We start from the raw sequence: 23,341 nt of genomic DNA on the forward strand, positions 1-23,341 counted from the left end.
GCTGCAGCACAGCTGCAGCGCATTTTAAGACTCGTAACCCTAACCCTAACCCTAGAGCAACATGTACGCATGCGCTGCTTGGAAAGTTTGGACTTTAAAGTGAACCCCTACACACATTCCTGTGCCATTTTCACCTAGCAATAAAAAATGCTAAAACTGTAAATATTTACATATATACAAGGGAGGTGATGGGGGATGGCAGGGGGACAGCGGTGGCAGTGGAGACAGCTGTAGCTGTGCATTGCAGATTCAGCAGGAGCGCGGGGACCAAAGGAGAGGAGGCATCTATGATGCTGGTGACACTGGCAAAGTGCAAGCGGACAAGGATGCCAACACCAGCTGATCACCAGCTGGCAGGAGACCACCATTGTTCTTGGGCAGAGCGGGGGGGGGGGAAGTTTTAAAGGGGCTTGGGCACTTTAAATGTGCCCATAGGCTTTCTGCCGCCGCTGCTTAGCGCTGCAGCTGCGCAGTTGCGCATCCGCCAGCCGGCAAAGGAAAAAAAAAGCCCCGGTTTTGGCCGCCCGTGAGGAAGCTGCCTCTCTCTTTGCAGCGTCCTCCGAGGCGGCGGTTTGGAAACTCCGGGTCTGAAACGGCCCCAGGTGAGGCGTCTTCACTGCCCCCCATGTGGAAGCCCCATCTCCTGAGCCACGCCCCCAGGGCGGGTGGTCTGGAGGCTCCATATTCAGCAGAATACACCTCCAAGACGTCTTCCCCTGCCCGTCTGTATCCCGCCTTTAACTCTTGTTATAGCTTAAATAGTAATTATAATAAATAAGACAGAAGACACAGTGAGAGACGCTTGGCTTCATGCTTGATTCAAGCTGGGAGTGAGCCTTGTATCTGGCAAACCAGGAAGTTTCCCTCCTTCCTCCTTCCCACTACCCATAACAGTGGATGGAAGCCTTTTTTTCCTGGATATAATTTTACTTTGCAGCTGCAAAGGCATTCTGTCTGTAACATGGAGTGGGTCACCACCACACATTAGTTACCCTCTGCTGATGGTACTTATTGGATTTAATAAACTGTGGCCCTAGTTCATCTAAACCTTTGTGTCTGTCTCCTTATTTCCTGTCTCTCTCTGCAAAACTACAACTTAGCAAAAGGTTGTTTCATAAGCAGTCAATGGGCACCTTAAGTTATATCAGACTCATCTCTTATCAAAAGAAGAATTCTTTTGAAAGTTGACCAGAAGGAACTATTTCTAGATTTGTGTGAGGTCGAAATAGTAAAGTTGTCTCAAGAAAAGGAAATTCTATGGTAAAAATACTGTAATATTGGATATGTGCCAAGATGCTTCTGACAGTAAGGCTTGGATTGAATTCAAACAAAGGATAGAACTTTTGCTATATGGAATGTGAGGTATACAGTTTAAAGGAATGAACATATTAATGTCTGACACATAAGCCTTTAGCATGAGACTTATGATTTTGGTGATTGAAATGAGATGTGTGGTTTTTTGTCACAAGAGTTTTATTCTGGATTTGTTTTCTTCTGTATGTGGTGCACAAAAGCTACGCTGATTTGGCGTTGTCATTCTTATAGCTGTTCAGATGGAATGGAGGAAGTTGAGGTAGAAAATACTTTGGTTCCATTCTCCTCTCCTTCTGTTGACATATACTGAAGTATCTCCCCGACAGTTGCTTAACATGTAGTCCCAAGTTTCAGAAAACTGCCAAGTTATAAATTGTTGTTATAATTAATAGTCAAAAAGCAAAACCTCAAGTTTAAGGACTCTAAGGAGAAAAGAATGAGTAGAATAGTGTGAATGTGACGAAATGGGCACATGTTGTGTATAGAGATTTAATTAATTAATTAATTGGTAGACAGGTGAACCCTGTCCTCCTTCCCTGACAACCTTCCATTATCCAGGATATGTTTCTTGCAGCTCAGCTCCAATGAAAGACGTGACCAAGGCTGGATGAGAGATACCGGAAGGTGCATAAACAGATTAAGTGACAGAGTTGTGCTCTTCTTATTTGTGTACTTTTTTGATGTTGCAATTAGATGCTGCTACCCCTGCTATACACTGCGCCCATACCATACGTGGGCATGCCATACACAACTTTCAGCTTACACTGAAGCTGCATGACAGAAGTAGCAATGGTGTGCGTGCCACTCCACGCTGCATGCATGAGCCCCATTGTTTTCAATGGGGCTCGAGCATATGCAGTATTTCCTTTATGTGGGGGTCCAGGGTCCAGAACAGATCCCCACATAAGGGAAGGGCCGGCTATATAAATGAACATGGCAGACATACTAAGTCAACAGCCCTATTTTTTCTTATTGCCTCTATTGTCACCCTTAGGATGAATAGTATTCTTGGATTAAAGAACTGAGAAGTGTAGGATCTGTATGAGATTGAGATCTCATGGAAGCTGGCTTCATTGCTTTGTGCTTAAGTGTTCCACCAGAGAAAAATAACATACTGTTGGTCCTGCTGGTCATTTGCTGTTACTGTCACTGACATAGAGAGCATGGAAACTGAAGGATGTCTTCTCAGAAAAAGTCAGATGAAGGTTTAAGAGCAGAATGAAAACTCCAGAAGTGGGGTATATTCTCCATGCTTTATTTACTGTCTGTCTTTCTCTGTCTCTCTCTCTCTGTCTCTCTCTTTCTGTCTCTTTGTCTTGGGGTCTTGGGTTTGCCCTGCTGAAACAGATGTCAGAAGAAGATTCTCCAGAGGATCTATCATCTGAACATGGAGCTGCCTTAATCATGGAGTCTTTTACACAGAAAAGCCTTGTTTCTTCTCCTGAGGTTATCACCACTCTTCCATTTTCTCCCACTTTCCTGTATCTGCTTCCCCTTTTGTTTCTTTCTGTAGTTGTTAGGATGATTTGGGCTGCAATCCTATACACATTCTTGGGAATAATCCCTGATGAACACAATGGGATTTACTACTGAGTAGTTATGCATATGATGGCCTGATTTAGCTGCCCATGGCCATTACATTAGGGATTCGTTTGGAATTCATCTCAAACAAAAGTTTGTTCCATCTGCACCAGTAATTCATGATGGGGGAATATTAAAATCAGATATGGATTATTACAGACTATTACCCTGTCTATGGTATGTTTACATCTTACAAGGGATTTTGAAGATAATGCTTTAGGGGAGTTAGTCTGAACCTAGTACCAGAGCTTGAATAGAGCAACAGACTGAAAATCAGTTGCATCTCAAGGTTGTATTACTATTGTGTTCAGTTTTCTAGCTAATGGATATCCATGCATCCAAGATGACTTCTGTAAACTGGATGCCCCTGTTGGCTGCTTAGTCTTAAAAATTATCCTAGTGCTCTGATTATCTGACAGGAGAGCTGACGGTCTGGAGTATAGAACTTGTTTTGCAAGCAAATTTTTTGGGTTCAACCCTTGGCTTCTCTGGGTAGGGCTAGAAATGACTCCTATCTGCACCTGAGAGTGTGTAAATCTGTCAGATAGTATAGACCTCAATGAATTCAGTAGAAATAGCTTCCTATGATAGTATGAATATAAAAATAATCTGGAGCTCCCGTAGTGCATTCCATTTAAAATAGCCAACTTTAGTGGATGTGCATGAGGCCAAATCAAACAGTTAATTTTTCACCAGAGCACTGAACTAGTGGATTTTTTTTGCAAGGAATCAGTTTGTGTTTGCCCATGCATTTTACCAAAATGCAGAGGCAGAGATATTTCAATAGTAAGCACAATGACAGCCTTTATTTCAAAGAGCCATCCACTTTGGCCAGTTCACTTTTCACATGCTCAGACTCAGTGTATCTAGAAATATAGTGGGCTCTTCTTATCCATGGGCTTGCCATCCGCGGATTTGAGCTTCTGTGGGCTGCAAGCCCTGTTGTTTTAAAGCTACTCACATGCACATGGCCGCACTAGTGGCTGCACATACATCATGCAGCCATAGGAAAGAACGGGACTTGAGGTCCCACTTTTTTTGTTATCCATGGGAGGGGGGCAGAACAGATCCCATGTGGATAAGAAGGCATGACTGTACAGAAAAAATAATACAACTTGAGATTTCTGATGGCAGAGGTGATGAGCAGCATTTTCACAGTATAGCATAATTCTTGTCTAATGTTCCAGCTGCCAGAAAAGAACTATGTATTTCTTATCACTCTCAATCTGATATTATTTAATGTAGCCTGTGTAAATTAGAATTAATTAGAGGCTTAATAAAACTAAACTCTTCATGCTGAGACCCAAGGAAAATTGTAAATATAGAGAGTGGCTATAATGCCCTGTTGTCTAAGATATCAAAATTACAGTAGCGTATTTCAACTGTAGATAAACCAATATATGACTTGTAATTCAGACATTGAAATTACATTTTGGGGTTTCACCTCAAGTTGCTTTCCCATACAATATAACTGTCAAACCAGTTATCACTGTGAGCTAGTTCCCCCTGAACTGAATATCCTACCCCAGAATGGAGAACAAGTATACAATTCTTGCCAGTTCTAAATGTGGTTCCTGGCATAGAATTTTAGAGTTGGAAGAGACTACAAGGGCCATCCACTATAACCCCCTGCTATGCAGAAACTCACAATCAAAGCAACCCCAACAGATGACCATACAGCCTAAGTCTTTTTTCTTTTTTAAAGTACAGTTCTTTAATGAATTGTTATGGACCAAGGTCACATTACATAGAAGTATATTGCCTTCTAGTGGACAGTGAAACATAGTACTGTCCGCCCTCCACGTTTGTGGATTTCTCTTTTGCGGATTTGATCATTCATGTTTTTGTAGCTGCTGCTTAACTAGCTCAACCTCTGCCCCCATCCTTCTGTCCTGCCAACAGGCCAGCCTGTCACCCTGTTTCCTACCTTGGCACCAGGATTCCTTAGCCAGATTTTCAAGGCTCCTCTGCCTTCCTAGGATACTGAAACTGATTCAAGCAGTCGGCAGCCAATCCAGTCTCCAAGTCTTCACCTCCTCTGCCAGATGACAGAGAGTTGAATGCTGCTGCTACTGCTGCTGCTAAAATCAGTTTCAGTGTCCTAGGGAGGCAGAGGAGCCTTGAAAATCTGGCTGAAGCATAACAGTGCCAAAGTGGGAGAGGGAGTGATGGGCTGTTGGGCAGACAGGAGACAAAGAGGTGAAGGGCGAGTGGCGCAAGAAGATGCATTGACTGCTGGCTGCTTAAATCAGTTTTGGTGGCTTAGAGGGGCGGAGGGGCTTTGAAAATCTGGCTGGGTGCCATGATGCTGAGGCAAGAAAGTGAGGTATGTGCCAGAGCTGTTTGTGGGAAAGACTCCATAGTATGCATGGGGGGGGGGGGGCTTAAGATATTTGTGGTTGCACAGGGACTCTGTGCCCCTAACCCCCACAAATGTGGAGGGTGGATTGTACATGCAAAATAGACCTGCTACTTAAGGTCTATAGACAACAAGGGGTGCTGTTGACCCTTGAAAGGGTAGAATAGTATGAATGTGAGGAGATGGGCACATGTTGTGTTTAGAGATTAAATGAGAGGACAAGCAATTTGAGGGAACATACACCAGACACATGGAGAAAGAGAAATGTGTTTAATGGGGCAGTTATTCATCCCGATTGTTGGATGAAGTGGCTGATCTGTAGAAATTACTGAGGAGTCTGATATTTGCTGAGTCCCATGGAAAATATCCTGACAGCACCTCTTAGAATAATGTGTGGATCAGAACTTACCCATCCAGCAGATTTTGTAGGTGCTGATGTTTTAATGCTGTTCTCAGTAGTTTGTTACAAAATATGAATTTAAGGAAGAATTTTGAGATGAATACACATTTAAATACATATTTTAAGAGATTTTTTAAAATTTAGAATTAAATGTAACAATGGGTAAATGAGATAGCTTGTCCATCCCTATTCTGAACTAAGAAGGTTTAATTTCAGGTTTTAGCTGACATTTCATGTCTATCTTTTGCAGCTGAAAATCGGAGTCAGTATATGATAATTTTATGTTTGCACCTCTCTTTTTTGTTTCAGAGTCAACAAATTATTCCTAATTGGCCAGGGCGCCCATGCAACCAGGAAAAAAAGCATTGCTTTTACTCTTAGGGGACTTGCCTGCTACACAATTCTAGCACTATATATTCCACTTTAACTGCCAGGGCTGAATTCCAGGATCCCATGAGCCAGAACCATGGCAATTCAAGTGAAATCACAGTGCTAAAACTGTGCTGTGTGACCGTAAATGTGCCTTGTTTCCTCTTAATGGCATACCCACATAGGCAAACCTATAAGGTGGCATAGTGTTATGATGTCGTTGTATTTATTGTGTGATCCCTAATTAGCTGGAACAATCTGAGGAGAAAGAAGCTCTAACTTCAGAGATGTGGCCATAAAGTAGCAAGTGATAGGCAATCAAGGACAGTAAACAGGTTTGAGAAAAGGTGAACATTTGTACATTGAGGAAATCTTTCAGAAAATATTTCTGACCTCCCTAAAAGCACTAGTTGGTTTGTGTTGACTCCCAAAATAAAATAAATGAATGGTTGATAGAAATGGATATGATTTGTGGGTCCATCTGAGTTTTTCTTGCTACATGCTTAATGGCAATGGGAAAAACAGAGCTTCATATGAATGTTTTGGTGCTGGAAATTAATAGACATAATCCAAGTTTGCTGTATTAATGTTTTGGCATACAGTTGATAATTCATTCTCTGCAAACACTTTGAGCCCCACTATTACTACCCCACAGCTGCATGTCAGTACTGAAGTGTACCATGGTGTAATTAATATTCCAAGCTGACCCACTGACCCAATATAGTATGTTACATTGGAGCAAAGTGGCAAGGCTACTTGCAGATCTTTCTATAGCAGTTCACTCTTTCTTTCCATTAGGTACTCAGCAGTAATGTCACCAAGCACAAATAAGAGATTTAAGTAGCCAGCCATGACCTGTATTAACATTTTAAAACACAGAGCATAATAGCCGGTGCCTAATCTAATTCTTCATCATTGTTGTGCCACAGTTCTATCAATATGTGTTTTTTGTGCATTTTTCCATGGGGATGACTGAACTTTAGACTGCTGAGCTTGTACAATGGGTGATAGGCTTGGATAGCACACACAGCATAAAATACGAATCATTGCATATTAGTGCCCAGCATTTTCAGTGTTTAAGCAGTTTGATACTGCTGTGCTACATGGGGCACTAAACAGCAGACTTTCTATTTTGCTGCCTCCTACACTTTGCTGAACTACTGCCTTTACAGCAGTTTGTGTAGCAGTTTCTGTTACTGACATTCTTAGGCTTGCTTTCCTAATCCTAATCCTCTGATCTTTGTTTTCTGAACAAAAGTTGGCTGAGATTCATATTTATTGACAATTTGGACAGAAATTGTGGCTTTGCTTAAGTTTCTCCAGAGAAAAGGGATATCACACAAAATTGTCTCACTTACATTGTCCTTATTCAATCAGTGTAGAAAATCTTGGATGATAGTAGCAGGACACTATGGGGTTTTGGAAACTTGCTCAACTCAGTAGAGTTGAAGGGATTTCATTTATATAAAACTAATACAACATTTTTATTTTTAAAATGTTGAAAATTCCTGTGTCTTCTATCCAAAATGTATAGCACTTTAACAGGATGTGGATGGGATAATAATAACAAAATTAAATGTGAATGTCATAAATATTCAAAAGCTAATTTATTTCCTTTTGTACATCCATGCATAGAAATCAAATCAAGCTATTTTTAATCATTTAACTGTGAATAAAATAACTGAACAATTAATCAAAATGTTTTAAAACATAAATTAGAATTCTGATTTTTGATCATGAGATCTTAAAATTTCCAAATCTTTAACCAGTAAGGGGGATTGCAACTTTATAACAATGTTGCTTATGTTTTGATGACAACATTTGGCATATTTACAGCTAGAAAGGACAAAATCTTACCTGTTAATATTCAGTTCTCCATCACAGTCATAGAATTGAGTTTTGAAATTTCAGCATCCATTTATGTAGAATCAAATATCTTCTTATAGTCTTCTACCTCAGGTTATTTCTTGGCAGTGATAATATAGTTTGGTTAGTACAAGCACTATATCAAGATGCATTACATGTTTAATTTATGTTTAATGCTAAATCTTCTTGCTCCAATATCAATGCAGGGTTCAGAGCACTGGGTATTTATAGAAAGAGAAACCTCTGGGCTGGAAGAGCTAGCACTAAATCAAATTATTAAGACCCAGAAAGAGGAAGCATGTGCAGGTCCTTCAAAGACGCAAGCAAATCTGGACTTATCAAAAGTTACCATTGCAGCAGGAGGAATCAAAGCAGTAGCAAAGCAGGAGGAGAAAGTAAGTGAGGAAGGCAAAATACAGATGCGCAAAAGAGCCAAAATGATTGCCAGTCCAGAGGATTTTGAGTCATTATGGGAGGATGATGTGTATGAGAGAGAGCACAGAAAACACTCTTCTGAGACAGACAAACAGACAACAGTGGACAGAGAAAAGAAAGATAAAATAGAGGCAGTGCTGGTTGCTCCTACTGAACTAGAGAAAAGGGAAGAACAGAAAGACAAAACAGAGGCAGTGGTTGTCTCTAGTGAACTTGAGGAAAAGGAAGTGCAGAAAGACAAATTGGAGGCAGTGGTGGTAGTATCCACCAAAACTGAACAACCAACTGACACTTTCAAAGGTCCAAGAGACAAGAATGCTGGCCCTGAAGGTGTCAAAGCTGAAGAAGAACAAAAATGTTCTTCTTCTTGGGCAGAGTCTCCAAAAGAAGAAAGCAAAATTATAATACAAGAACAGAGGACTATTTTGACAGTCTCAGACAAGGAAATGTTAAAAACTACCTCCGACTCTGAGTCTGTTAAAGCTAAAAAACTGAGTGATAAGGCAGTATCTTCTGCTGCAGAAAGGATAATATATTTGGGTTCTGAAGAAACAGATGAAAAAAGTGATGAGATCAAGGAAATACTTGACAAAAGAAAGCATTCCGCATCAGAAGAGAAGCAGGAAAACCAAACAGCCCTATTCCAAGAAAAAGAGAAGAGCACTAAGTTAGTACCAACTGCAGATGAAGGAGAGACTAGGAGAGATTTTGTTTTCCAGCCCAGCTCACCAACACCTGATGAAGAAATATCAGAGATCAGCAAGACAGTTCTAGAATTAGACCAACCTGACAAAGATACAGAGGATGGTAAAAAGGTATACCATATAGAGGAGTGTACTATTAAAAAAGAGGAGCATTCATCAACTTCAGAGGAAAGAGCTTCTGTGGAGCCAGGTGATAACAGAACCAAAGATTACTGTGAATCAAGCCCATACACTTCTGCAGAGAATTCCAGTCAAAGCATTTGCCATGTACCAGTGGCACAACTAAAATCTGGATCCCTTACAAAAGAAACAGTGACTCAGCTCTCTTCTCAGCCAGAACAGAGAGCTGATGAAACTCATAGCACTCTTCAAGAAGGCAGAGAAGAATCTGATGAGAAGGTCACTTATATTGCCACAGAAGTGTCAGGCATGGTATTCAGAACTTCAGAAAATCAAACACAAGGAAATAATTTAGATGAAATGGAAACTTCACAAATACTTCTTCAGATGGAAGATATAGAGACTACAAAATCTACTCTGGATTCCTCAATACAGCAGCTTTCCTGTACAATAGCAATTTCAAATGGAGAGCAATATAAACCACAAGATGCAAATGCAAGAGAATTAGTCCACAGTGAAACCCTTGCGTCAACCCAGTCTGTTCTTGATAAATTTTCTGAAGTTCAAGAGACAGTCAAAAATAAATGCCCCAGATCAGAAGAACCCACCAGTAATCAACAATTTGTTTTAAAACAGGCAGCTAAAGATGACAGTCCTGAATTAGAAGTAGCCAAAGAGATACTCCAGAAATTGGAAGATGTAGCCAATGCCAACCATGTTGAAGTTGGACAGATGGAAAAAGAAAAGTCAGCTCTGTCAGAAGAATCAACTAAAGAGAAATCATCACTTTTTAGTAATCTGTCAGAATTGAAAAAGACATCCAAGGATGAATTTCCTGAGGATGAAGTTTCAGACAGAGAGGAAACTCATAGATTGGACAGATTGGCTAAAGATGAACTCAAAGAACTGGATAAGCACACAAAAACAGAAAGGCCAGCTAAGGATGAAGTCCTAGAATCTGAAGTCCCACCAAAGGATAAATACTGTGAAATAGAAGGGCTGTCCAAAGCTATTTTTCAAAAGCCAGAAGAGACTGTTTGCTCAAAAGAACAAGCCCAGGACAAGTCCTCTGACTTGAAACAGCCATCTGGGGATTACATTTTATCTCAAGTTCACTCCTTTGATTCTGAACATCCAGAATTGGGAGTGATTTCTCAAGGTAAATCTCTCTTGAAAGAAGAAAATGAGCCTGCATATGCTGTCTCTTATAAGACTGGGTTGACAGAAGGGGAAAGAGAATGTTCACAGCAGGCTCATTCCACACCACAGGGCAAGGAAGAACTGCAAACTTCCAGTGCAAAACAGAAACTAGATCTAGAGCCAGTGAAGCTCATTGCATATGACTTAAATATTACTGTTCCACATGAAAAAAATGAGGATATAGATCAACCAACAGAGATCCATGGGGACTCCTTGGAGCTTAGAAGTGAAACAAACAAAGAAACCTCTGTAGCTTCTAAAATCAGGATGTTTGAACAAAGTGAAACATACAGCCTATTTTCTGATAAGCAACATGCAGCCCCAAAGAGATTCCATGAGAGTTGCCCTGGCAGTGAGGCACAAAAGAGTCCACCAAAGATGCACATAGAACTAGCTGCAACATTCTCAAAACATGATATACTTTCTGAAAGCAATGGTGCAAAAGATGAAATGCTTTTGGGCCTCTTAGACAGCAAAGCAAAGGATCCTAGTATAGCATCAGAAGTGGTTTACCTAGCCGTTGCACAAGGACCAAGTGATGGGGAACCATCTCAATCTTCATCTTGGAAAGAAGATATTTCTGTTGGTTCAGAACAAGGGGAAGGAGATGGAGATGGAGATGCCGAACTGGCTTCTCCTGATTCTGGATGTGAAATCACTTTGGCAGAAGCTGTGGTAACTCCCCCGATGAACTGTCCCAGTGGAAAGTTCATAAAGCATGTTGTGTGACTCGTCTTTATGCATCATACGCCATGGCTTCAAACATGGCCGTTGACTGACAGCCACTGCTTGCATCCCCTGTCTTTTCTGTATGTGTGTGTGACCTGGCTCAGTTGCTGAATGCAAACCTGCTGGCCCAGGCAACTCATCAGCTTTTGGATTGTTATATTCTGTGTGCGCGTGTGCGTGTGAAAATACCTAAAGGTTTGGCTAATTGGAGAATGCCAGCTGCTAACTTAATACCAGGCAAAGAAATATTATGAGTGAAGATGCAGAATGGCAGGGTGGGAAGGAAGACATGCTGAGAGCTTTGTACCTTGCCCATACCTCCACACACATACACACCCCAAGCAGCCACATTCTTATGCTTCCAGCTTCTTTCTTCTTGCATCTCTTAATTTTGATACCCTTTCCTGCTTAGCTTGTGAGCCCTCCCTCTCTCCCCTGCCTTTGACAAGCTAGTGGCTGGCTGACAAGATAGCTTTCCACTGCTCCAATAAGGCACTAGTGAAGTTCCTTTCTACTCCTTAAGACTAACCCCTTTTCTCTAATCTAGAGCAAATTTCAAGAACCACCTTGGGAAGAAAAGGATTTGTCAGGCCCAACAGTAAAAGCCTTTCCGAAAGAAGAGAGTTTAAAGGCTGCTGCTCCAGTGGCCCTTCAGGTCTCAATGCTGTTTTACTAACTGCTTGGTTTTGTGGTGTAAAAGTTCACCCTAAAATAGAGAGCTGTGTGCCGCCACCACCTCTTTCCCCTGCTTACCAAACTGAAATATATATATCTATATCTATATATAAATATATAGATACATATACATATACGCTCCTTTTCTGTTTTACTATCGTTTCTCATACCTCTCAACATACTGGAATTCTGAGAAAAGCCAGGCATAAGGAGGTGAGACATTAAAGCTGGTAATTTAGCAAAACAATGTTTCCTGTCCACACCTCACTGGTATCATAAGGAGATTGTCCATTGACTTGGGCAACTTTTAGTTCAGGCCCTAACAATGTAAACTTTCACTGCATGAGTAATTTGAGATGTTTTGAAAAACCAAGTCTACAAGTTAATGAGGGTGAAATTTCCATTCTGATACGGTTGAGAGGTATGTGTAGCTTTCCAAGACAAGCTAGGAGAAAAATGTCCCTTTGTTCTGATTTTTCTTGTCAATTACACTGATTAAAAAGATAGCAGGAGAAAGTTAATACTTAAGGAGTTTTCTCTGAAGGAATACTGACTTGAGAGATGTGAGCGCTCACAACACAAGCACGTTCATATAAATGCTATGTTCCCTCAGGATAGCATTGACTGTTCTTTATACATTTTTTTAAAAAATCAGCTTTAAAAACTGAAGTGAGATAAGAGCAACATATAGAGATATACCTAATGACTTTATCTCAGTGAAATTGACAAACATTCTTGCTTCTCCTGCAATATGTGCAGCTGTTTGGACTTAGTCTTTATCTTCTCCCCAGGTTCATTTTTTCCTACCCTCTACCTCCCATTCCTTTCCCCTTTCTGTATTTCTTTCCCCCTTCTGATACTCAGAATCTGAGCTCACTTTTTAATGTCTTACAACCTTTGCTCTTTTTGTACACATATACTTTTGGTACAAGCACCTGTCTATCCAGTCATCTCTTTTACTCTGATATTTTCACGATTGTGATTTTATTTTCTCTTTGCAGTTTTGCAAATAAAATTAAAAAGCCTTCCCTTCTTGCCTCCCTGCAGAAACTTTGCTGTGAGAAAATTTTTGGTTTTCATGTTTGGGATGTATTTGATTGCCCTTATTTTATGATGCTTCTTCTTCCCACTCTCATTGGGTCCAGGTGGTTCTGACATATCATCAGCTTCTTTCCTTCCTTTTGTCTCATTCAGAGAGCGGGATTGAGGGAGGGCACAGAGGAGACAGCTAAGCCGCCTCGGCACAGGGCTCCTGAAAGTGACACTGGGGATGAGGAACAAGACCAGGAAAGAGACTCAGTCTTCCTGAAGGACAACCATTTGGCCATCGAGCGCAAATGCTCAAGTATCACCGTCAGCTCAACTTCCAGCCTCGAAGCTGAGGTGGACTTCACCGTCATTGGTGACTATCACAGCGCAGCCTTTGAAGACTTTTCCCGGAGTTTGCCTGAGCTTGACAAGGAAAAGTGTGAAGAAGAAGCAGAAAGTCAGATTTCTTCTCAGGAATCTGACAAACCAACTTTCAGGCAGGAAGATGATGCCAAGGATGGGGATAAATTTCCCCCAGTAATCCCAGAAGAGGTACAAAAGGGAGTCATGATACACAGATGTGTTTAAGTGTCCTCATTTGCAGTGTTGTCTGTTTTGGCATTTGCATTGCTTTATGGACTGCCCAACTCATATGTTTGGATGAGCACATCTATTTCCAAACTAAAATAAAAGCCCTACCTTCTAAAGTGTTATATGTACGTTCATAAATGTTGTCATCTTGTCTGCATGGTTGTTTTTGACATCAAAATGCATGGTTGTCTTTTAAGTGTCCTTATGTATCTCTTAACCATGAAATTACCATCATACTTTAACCAACTGTATTTGCCTGGCTATTTCACTATAAATTCCATGATGTAAGTCTATCCCTCTGTGTTGCATGAATTCAAAATAACATGTGTCTTGAAGAAGCTGAATTTCATGAAATGAGCACCCTCTATGAAGCTAGCTAAGTCAAACAACAGACTATTCTAGTTATCTTACGCCATAAAAAGAAATTGTTATAGAAGGAGTAGTTAACTTAAAAGTCCATAGACTGACTGAAAAACAGTAGTAAAGAAGTGAAAATGCTGGGGAAAATTAAATCAAATGTTGTAAATTTTCAAGAACAGGCTTCAAACATTTCGTGATTTCAGTAATACTTTTAGTAGAATTGTGATTTACAGGGGTTTGCAATAAAATACAAAATACTGGATGCTTATCCCAAATGCCCCTTGCTGTAAGACACTAGAGTTTCTATCTTACATGTTTGCATATTGATGCTCTTCTCAAAGATTATTATCTTTACTGGTTTACTTCCTTACTTCATTGTCATGGCTTCTGTTTTCAGTCAGTTATTTCTAGTTTTTAAAAATACATCTCTCCTTTGCAATATAAGAATTTCAGAGCTCAAATTAAGCAAGGACTATGTAGCTAAAAATAGCTTCATTTCCAAGATCCTACAATGGGAATTTTATGCTGTTAAATGGAAATTGGATTGATAAATTCTTTTGTTCCTTTGGTAGCCTTCAACTGTGAAAACAGAAAGTGTGAAAAAAGACGAAGGTGACACCTCTTTGCAGCACAGAATCACTGCAACAGAAATTACACAGGTAACTTTGGAATGTTGATTTACTTCGTTGCACTCTTCAGCTTATCTTGCACTGTAATAAAATAATATAAAACAAGGGCCTGTTATAGGTAACCCCATTGGAAAAACATTCAAATCACATCTGCCCTGGAGGGTGGCTCTAGCTTTTGCTGAAGTGAAAGAGGTGGTGTGCCGGTGGGTTGATACCTCCTCCATTTTACTGTCCTGACAAGAAATGATAAGCCTGTTGCATGACTGTGTGTGTTTAAAAGAGGGCACTTCATTCTTATAATGTCAAGGCACTAAACAACCCAATCTATAGCCAAGTTACAAGCTCAAGTATATAAACTGACTTAAATGTATACATTTAACGTCAATTTTGGTGAAGAACAGAGCTCTAAGTATCACAAAAAATTAAACAGAACATATAGTGGCTTTCAAATATTCGAGACTGTGTTTAACCTGTACCTTCATTTTTGCCTTTTCTTCTACAGGTTGATGGTACCACTACAAACGGAAAAGAGACAATAACCACTTCCCACTTCAGCACAGAAACCATATCAACAACCTCAGTAAGTATCCACTGAAAAGCAGGTTCTTTTAAAAAACAACAACTGTATTTTGCTCCGTTAAGCTTCATAGAGCATCATCACTGGGTGGTAACTGAACTCAAAATAAATCAAATTTAAAATTTATTGAAAAGACAGATAAGATGGTAAAAACTAATGATGATTTAAAAAGTGAATTATTCAGAATACAGTGATGCTGAAAGTTGCGCAACAGGAGAATGGTGTGCACACCACGCATTATGCACGAGCCCCATTATATCCAATGGGGCTCGAGCATACGTGCTATTTGCCTTCTGTGTGTGTGTGTGTGGGGGGGTCCAGAACAGATCTCCCACGTAAGGCAATGGCACACTGTATATGGTATTAAAATAGTGGTAATAATCTTTACATCATAATAATGTAAGTAATTAAAATGTGGCTAGCATATATGTAATAAAATAATAATTATATTGCGTAATAAGGAAAATGTAATGCATAATTGAGTGAATGCAAAAAGAATTATAAAATCTCCTGAGAAACCCTGAAGCCAAATTAGGAGCAAAATTTCCTGAATACATTTTATTGAACTGCTAGATATAGAATGCTTAAGCAAAATATGAGATGTTTAATGTATATACAGAGAAATAAAAAACCATAACAAAAATACTCTAAAGAATGAAAGAAACAGTCACAAGGAAATGCTTCCATAAATTTGTCCAATCTAGTTCCAAAAAACTGTTAAATGTTTGTTCAGTCCTGTACAAGCCTATCCAGATGCAAGCAAGCACAAGATTATAAATGAACATGAAGTTTGGACAGTCACCTGATGCACTGCAGCCACAAAGATTAAAAAATGAACCCAAAACACCAGTGAAACATCTTTTTATCAAATTTATTTATCTACCTTCCTCCCACAATGGAATTCATTGTGAATCTCAAAATAATACTAAAACTGAGAAATAACAAAGGTGTCTAAAGATGTAGCTATATAGAAGTGTATCAGAAGCCCAAGGGAAGAAAAAGTAAAGTTCTATTATTTTTTCTGGCTACTGAAAATGTGTGTGTGTGTGTGTGTGTGTGTGTGCGCGCGCGCGCGTGTGTGTGTGTGCATGTGCGCATGCACGCGCTTGCACAGCTTCAAGTTGACTTATGGGAAGCCCATGAATTTCATATGATTTTCTCAGGCAAAGAATATATTTCATTTAAATTGGTGTGGAAATTAGTACAGGTGTTATCTTCAAATGTTCTTCAAATATCCAGCTATAGGAGAGCCATCCTTCTATTGCTTTCTTCTAATCTTCAATTCTGTATCTCATTCTCAAAGGCAGAACCTGGCCTCTAATTACGCTCAGTACAACTAAAGAGCCATCATGGCAACAATGAACAAATGTTTTCCTAAATCAGAGTCTCTGTTTTCTGCTGTTGGTCATGCTCTAGGCCTTCTTAGGTCTTGTTCACAGCACTTCAGAACACAGAGAACACAATTAAATTCATGTTCTTCTGGTAGATTTCATATACAAATGAAGAAGGTGTTCACAAATTGTTCATGCAAGAAATGCACTATATATGGGAATCAAGATCATATATAAATGCTGTTGAGCGTAAAACATGTGATACCTGCTAGAACGTAACTAATTTAACCTTCCACTTTTGTCTGTATGATTTTAGGGAGCAGCTAAAGTGACATTTTAGGGGTGTCTTATTCCCGTACTATCGATTTTTGCCTTGTGCTGCTTCTTTTTATGAAAAAGTTTTATGGATATCAGTGGGAGGGGACAAACTATTTCAGCAAAAACTGGAGAAATATTTTTAATTTATGTAAGAGGTAATCTACTAGTGTATGAGGCATGAATATGAAACTCCCACTCTGCTGACAACATTTTGAGAGTTCCTGCTTTAGAGCACCCACCATAAAAGGAGAGGAAAATTGTGAAGAGACAGGGGTTTTCATTAGTAGAATTGCTTTGCTGTTACTGTGTACCTTCAAACCATTTCTGACTAATGGTGCCCTGTCACAGGGGGTGGGGGGGTAGCAAAATTTGTTCAATGGAGTTTTACCTTTGCCCTCCTCCAAGACTGGGTTTCCATGGCCGAGTGGGGATTCAAACCCTGGGCTCCAGGGTCCCAGTCCAATGCTCAAACAACTACACTATACGTGCTCTCATCAGTAGAATGTCTATGGAATATGTCTTTGGAATAGCTACCCCATACACACTTTCTCTGTTATCTTTCAAATGCCAGATAGAGACTGTTTCATTTGCTTGTGAAATGAGCAATGGATTTATTTCTTATTGTCTCCTTTATTCTAGTTTTTAGCATCTTCTACTGTTTATAACAATGTTATTCTTTAAAATTAATTTTATGGATGCGATTTTTGTTCATTCATTTTCTTTTTAAAATCTACAAGGACGAGCATACATATTTTAGTAAAATAAGTAAAAATAAATGAAGGTACTCAGATTGCTTCTAATGTAAGCGACACTGAAATGTCATATGCAGTGCGAAATAATCAGGTGAAGGTGGTTCAGCTGCCCCTAAATGCCACCAACCTTCAGTGGAGGATGCTGGCTCCACTGTCAGTGGAGCAGTGGATTTATTCTAGGTTCCAGTACAAATTTTAAAGAGTTATCCAAGATGCTGAACCTGTGTTGGGGTAGAGTTCAGCATCTTGGATAGTTCCTTTAAAGTGTGGGATAAAACCCAGAGTAGATTCACAATTTCACTACCAGTGGAGCTACCAGCCTCCACTGAGAAACTTCCATCCTTCTTGAGCTCTAAGTTGGAGTAAATGATTTAGGAGAAAGTATTGAATATATATGACAGAAATAGAAGATGGGACTTGTTAAAATTTCAGTCCTATTGTGTTGTCCCCATATACTCAAGCAAACATTGTTCTTTGCAGGATCACAGCACCAAGCCTGGGAAGGGAACAACAGAACTTCGTTCCGTCTCTCCTGTAAGTAGATTTATATGCCTGGGCCTATCAGATACTCATATGATGATATAATTTATCTGACCTTCCTGACTGTTTGTAAGTAAACGTCCAATTTCAGTTTGGCATGTTAGAGCTTGGACTGACCAGCATAGTTTCTTCTGCAAGTAACTGCCTTTTGCAGAAAACAACAACAAACGGGAAGCTAATGTAAAAAGTAAGCATCTTCTCATTCTTAATCTCCACTATGTTCTTGCTCTCATTTCATGTTTTGAGACATAATGATGCAGAAATTTCTCTATTATGACCCCAACTTTGTGGAACATTTTACCTAGAAAATGTCCCAGCAGGCCTGTCAAAAAGCTAGTGAGGCTTGACAGACTCAGTGGCAAATCAGGCTCTGCTCTGAAATAACCACACACAACCAAAAATTTGGAACAAAAGCAGGCCACAACTTCATGGCTTTCAGCTGCTAATATGTTTGGATCACTTGCATGGATCCAGATCCGAGCATCAACTGAGCCACCTGCTGGCCATTGAATAAAATAACCTGCCCACTTGCTGGACCAATATCTGGGATAATCAATTTGGAAGTCACATAGGCAAATCCCACTGTTTAAATCCCCTGCCACTTGGGAACAGGGCAAGGCCACTGGTGCTCAAGCTGGACATGACTCTTACTGCTTAGTCCCATAATGGGAACCCCTTTTCCTTGAGTGTGCAGTCCCCACCTACTTCCCCTCTGGACTCTTACTGCAAATCACCACCAAAGTTTTGACATAATACTGCTACACATCCCACTTGATCAATCCAAATCGAAGGAAGGAAGTTTCAAGACAACTGCAGATGAAACCCCAGGAGAGAAGTTTTATCTCTCCTCACCTAAAAAAGTGAACCATTTACCTAGGCTCCTCCTGTCCTGCCCAGCAGCCAGTGTTCTTCATTCCCATTTACTACTGTTTTGCACCCTTCTTTGAAGCCCACATAGGCTACATCAAAGAAGCACTGGCTAGCACCAGGAAGAACATAACCCCCCTTGTTTTGATGTGCTTTACCTGCAAATTTGCCTTTCTGGTTAAATTGTGGAGCATTGTTTCCTCTTCAAACAGACCCAGTGAGTCACTCTCGGAAAACATAGTTAATTCTACTTGATACAGGAGCTTATCGCTTGAACTTTAAAACCATTCCAAGCCTCTCAAATTGGAGCTGAGACATGGGATGGAGGCGGGGATTGTGGCATTCTAAATCACCACCCGCCTTCAGCCTGGGTCCAAGCAGGGCCCAACCATGCTCCGCCAGCACTTTTTCTAAGTTGGAAGTTTTCTGGCTTCAAAAAAGGACTGGCAGAGCACAGCTGAGACCTGGGCTGATGGTGGGCAGCGATTAAGTGGCGATTTAGCATGTGATAATCCCTTCCTCCATCCCGCGTCCCAGCTCCAGCCTGGGAAGCTTGAAACGCTTTTAAAGTTCATGCGATAAGCTCCACGGTTGCATTCTGAATATCTTTTTTGTTTTAATAATGCTCATTAAAAAATGTCCTTGTAGTTTGACAGCTTTGGAAGTTAAAATTAATGTAATGCAAATAGGTAAGCAAACAATAATAAAAGAAATAATAGTGTGAGAACAGCCTTCCCCAATCTGGTGTCCTCCAGAAATATTGGCCTACAATTCCTGGAATCACCAAACATGATGATTTCTACAAAGTCAGACTTATGAGTTATTTAGCACCAGGTCAGCCCTCGAAAAATTCATGGCTAGCTTATGGGGGAGCAGGCATTCTTTTAGGTATCATGGCCCCAAGCTCCTGGCAGCTTGTCAAAACTGCAACCTTGTATGGAGTTTGGATGCAAACTGGAAGCCAGTGCACTAATATATGGTGTTCAGAGTGCACACCTGAAAGCAGTCTGGCTACCACTTTTTGCACTGGCTGTAGCTTCCAAAGGAGGCCCCATGTACCAGTTCATTACAATAGTCTAATGGGAGGTTTTTAACGTATGGACAACTGTAGCCAGATCTCATCCTACCCAAAACAGGACACAGCTGGGAGGTGAAGAATAATGCAGAGGTACCAGAGAACAGAGCTCGTGTCAGGCTCAGTTTGCCTTGTCCTTCCCTGCTAATCCATTTTAGGTGAGGTGGATGATGCTGTCTCATCCCCACTGCTGGAGTAAGAGTCAACATCTGATATGATTGGAATGGAAGGGCATCTTCCTATCCTTTGACTCAGATAGCAAAGTGTCTTAAGTCAGCCAGGTTTAGTGACTAGCACCGTTAGGTTTCAACTAATAGTGACTTGTTAAGATTTCAGTACCTGGGATATCAGTACCCGCTACCTGGGAAATCAGCCAAATAAGGGGCTGGACCTAGAACCATCTAAAAGCGCAAAGCATCTACTCTTACTGAACTATGACCTTCTTTAGTAAGCAGTAAATAACTTCCCAACAAACTCATAAATAGGACTGAGTATCAGGGTCAAAAGAACTTTGATTTGATAAGCCATTTCTCAGGAATCATGTTTTAGAGAAACCAGTGGTCTCTTGACCTGGATAGTGTTCTAATGTTTTTGTAGATCACCAGCAGTGCTGTTGGGAAAGAAGCCTTCACCAGCCTTTTTGGTGCCACCGCAGAAACCCTCTCCACTTCCACAACTACCCATGTTACCAAGGTAAGATCAGGAGAGACTTACAGAATTTAGGGAGTGTGTGAATGAAGGCCACTTAATGTGAATGATGATGCAAGGTGGCTTTAAAGGAGATGAAAGGCACTCCTTCCATTCCAGCTGCTACTGCCCTGGTCTTAGAGGAAGAGTAGAAGAGGTAGGCACAGTTTCACCATGTCTAAGCCCAGAAGCAGATGAAAGGCCCTGTCCATCTGAACTGCCATCCCTTTTTCCTTGTGTGTTGTGACTTTCGTTTGTAAGACTGAGGACAAGGAACTTTTCTTTTTCTTTTTTGTTTCTTTCTTTCTTTTTGGCAAAGCACCATAGACATTGGTGGTGCTATTTAATAAATAATGATAATGATGATTTCACACAAGGAAAAGACCATGACCAAGCTACCCAAGTAATAAATTTTCCTTTTAATTATGCATGGTTTGTACAGTTGAATTGGATGGTTTTAGATCCCCAAGCCTCTATGTGTTTGTGTTTGTGTGTGTGTGTGTTTATTTTTAAAACATCAGTGTGATAGACTTCATGGAGTTTCTGTGGCTGAGTGGTTCAAAAGATAACTTACACATTGGGAAGTCCTATATACTGAAAACGTATTACCTTCTTTATTCCAGACTGTGAAAGGAGGCTTTTCTGAAACCAGAATAGAAAAGCGAATCATCATAACTGGAGATGAAGATGTGGATCAAGACCAGGTGTAATATTTAGTTCATATGAGGCTGTCAGAACGTTTAGGAAATTCTTAAGATGCTTTCAGTCCCTGTAGTTATTGAAAGTTAGAAAGATCATCTGGATACAAACGCAGATTGTGGTAGAGATAAAAGGTACCACTATTTCCATTTTTATACACCAGACCCCTAGTACCTATGTGATATGTCAGTATACCATCAAAATAACATGAGAGGAAAAAAGAGGTGTGTAACATTGGACTTCACATTGATAACATGGGTATTATCTGCTGCTGTGTATCTGCACATGGGGATATACCAACCAGTTTTGACAGATCATTTATACATTTGAAAAAATATATATTTTGCAAAAGTGTGGGTTTTCTCTGACCATGCATTTTGTGGGCTCTCAATGACATCTCTTTGTAATGTTTCCACATGCTCTTGCATTATGTGCTGGAGTGAATCCTCCCTGTTTTCTTTCCATAGGCTTTGGCTCTGGCAATCAAGGAGGCAAAACTGCAGCACCCTGACATGCTGGTAACCAAAGCTGTAGTATATAGAGAAACAGATCCATCTCCAGAAGAAAGGGACAAGAAGCCTCAGGTATATATAGATGAATGAAGATATATTTTTAAATACGCAGGCTAAAAAAACATAATTGAATTGAATTTTATTAGTAGTAGTAACTAACTAATTAAAGTAAATGAAGTATCAAGTTAAAAACTTCCCAGTGAAAACGGGTAAATTAATTAAATTTATTTAATAGGGTTTTCTTTGCCAAGGAATATTCAGAGGTGGTTTTGCCTGTTCCTTCTTTTGAAATATGACATATAACACCTGATATTCATTAGCAGCCTCCCATCCAAGTTCTAATTTGGGATGGCCCTGCTTAGCTTCCAAGATCAGATGGGGTCTGGTACCTTTACCAAGGTTTAATATAATTTAAACCAATAAGTAGTAAGGATAGCTGGGGAGGAGCAGTAGGATCTTCTTTGTCTCCACATAGTCCTCCTACAGAAGTTCCTCATCAAAATCAAGGAAACTGGATTTTGAATCCCTTAACCTAGAGAGAGCAAGAGAAGTTTTTTTTTTTTAGTTGACCACATGAGAAGTGGAATATGCAGAAATTCATGTAGCTGTTTCCTTCTCTCCCAGGGTCTGGGGCAGAGGAGAGATGGCATTTTCCAGCTTCATTCGATAAGGGTTGCAGTGGAAACAATTAACTTAATTTTAAATGGCAATTTAACATTTCTCCCTTTCCAACAGAAATTTAATTGAACTAGATGTTTTTAGCTTGTTAACAATTAACTAAATACATTTAACTTTTTCTGCTAACTTTCCTATCTGAGTATAAGATATAAATGTGTCATTTTAATGGATAGAATTCCTGTCACAATTCATCACAAAAGAGCAGGCCCCAGACTCTGGCCACACCACTATATAAATGACGCAGCTTGCCTTAAAGCAGTGTTTCCCAAACCTTGGTCCTCCAAGTATTATGGATTTTAATTTCCAGAAGCCTTAGCAAGTTTGCCCAGCGAGGAATTCTGGGAGCTGAAGTCCAAAACACTTGGAGGACCAAAGTTTGGGAACCATTAAGCTATACTATTGGTTCCCAAACTTCAGTCATCAAGGTGTTTTGGACTTCAGCTCCAAGAAGCTTGAGCCAGCTTGGGTAAGTCACATGCTCTCAGCCTCAGGGAAAAGCAATGGGACACTGCCTCTCAACAAATCTTGCCAAGAAAACCCTGTGATAGAGTCACCTTAGAATCACCAGGAGTCAAAAAACAACTTGAAAGCAAACAACAACAATGCAAATGTGCAGTAATAGTGGCATATGACTATGTTTGATATTTGGATTTTATCTCAAAAAGATGAAACATAAGACTGCAGCAAATGAGAAGTTGTTTTTAAACATTATATAGGAATAGTTGAGTTTTTCAGAAATTTCTACTTAGAAAAAGTGCTACTAGAGACCTAACAGCCCAGATGCTTTTCACATAAGTACTGAACAGGTAATGTGCACTTGTTACTGTGCACCACAAAGAGCAACAGCCACAACAAATGGGCCTGGATGATGCTCTGCAGTAATGGAGGGTGCATCCTAGAACATATCTCAGAATCTCTATAATACGTAGCAGTTCCAAAACTGA

The 23,341-nt window shown here is 40.1% G+C and overlaps 1 protein-coding gene across 8 annotated transcripts in view; it reads left to right on the plus strand.

Moving 5' to 3' along the window:
• The window catches only part of LOC149315762 (uncharacterized), a 259,568-nt gene that overhangs the window by 232,244 nt on the left and 3,983 nt on the right, over positions 1 to 23,341 (plus strand). For 7 of the 8 annotated variants that reach the window (XM_089514032.1, XM_089514029.1, XM_089514027.1 and 4 more), the window contains 10 exons: positions 2,662 to 2,760; positions 8,096 to 11,023; positions 11,625 to 11,732; positions 12,947 to 13,333; positions 14,305 to 14,391; positions 14,864 to 14,941; positions 17,820 to 17,873; positions 20,419 to 20,514; positions 21,132 to 21,212; positions 21,675 to 21,791. In XM_089514032.1, coding sequence (XP_089370158.1) covers positions 2,662 to 2,760; positions 8,096 to 11,023; positions 11,625 to 11,732; positions 12,947 to 13,333; positions 14,305 to 14,391; positions 14,864 to 14,941; positions 17,820 to 17,873; positions 20,419 to 20,514; positions 21,132 to 21,212; positions 21,675 to 21,791 — 4,035 coding nt within the window. The remainder of the gene's footprint in view (positions 1 to 2,661; positions 2,761 to 8,095; positions 11,024 to 11,624; positions 11,733 to 12,946; positions 13,334 to 14,304; positions 14,392 to 14,863; positions 14,942 to 17,819; positions 17,874 to 20,418; positions 20,515 to 21,131; positions 21,213 to 21,674; positions 21,792 to 23,341) is intronic. The other variant, XM_089514034.1, reaches the window with a different exon arrangement.

The sequence above is a fragment of the Sceloporus occidentalis genome, unplaced genomic scaffold (genome assembly GCF_023333645.1).
Source record: "Sceloporus occidentalis isolate IW3139 unplaced genomic scaffold, rSceOcc1.0.p SCAF_3, whole genome shotgun sequence".
NCBI classification, from domain to species: domain Eukaryota; kingdom Metazoa; phylum Chordata; class Lepidosauria; order Squamata; family Phrynosomatidae; genus Sceloporus; species Sceloporus occidentalis.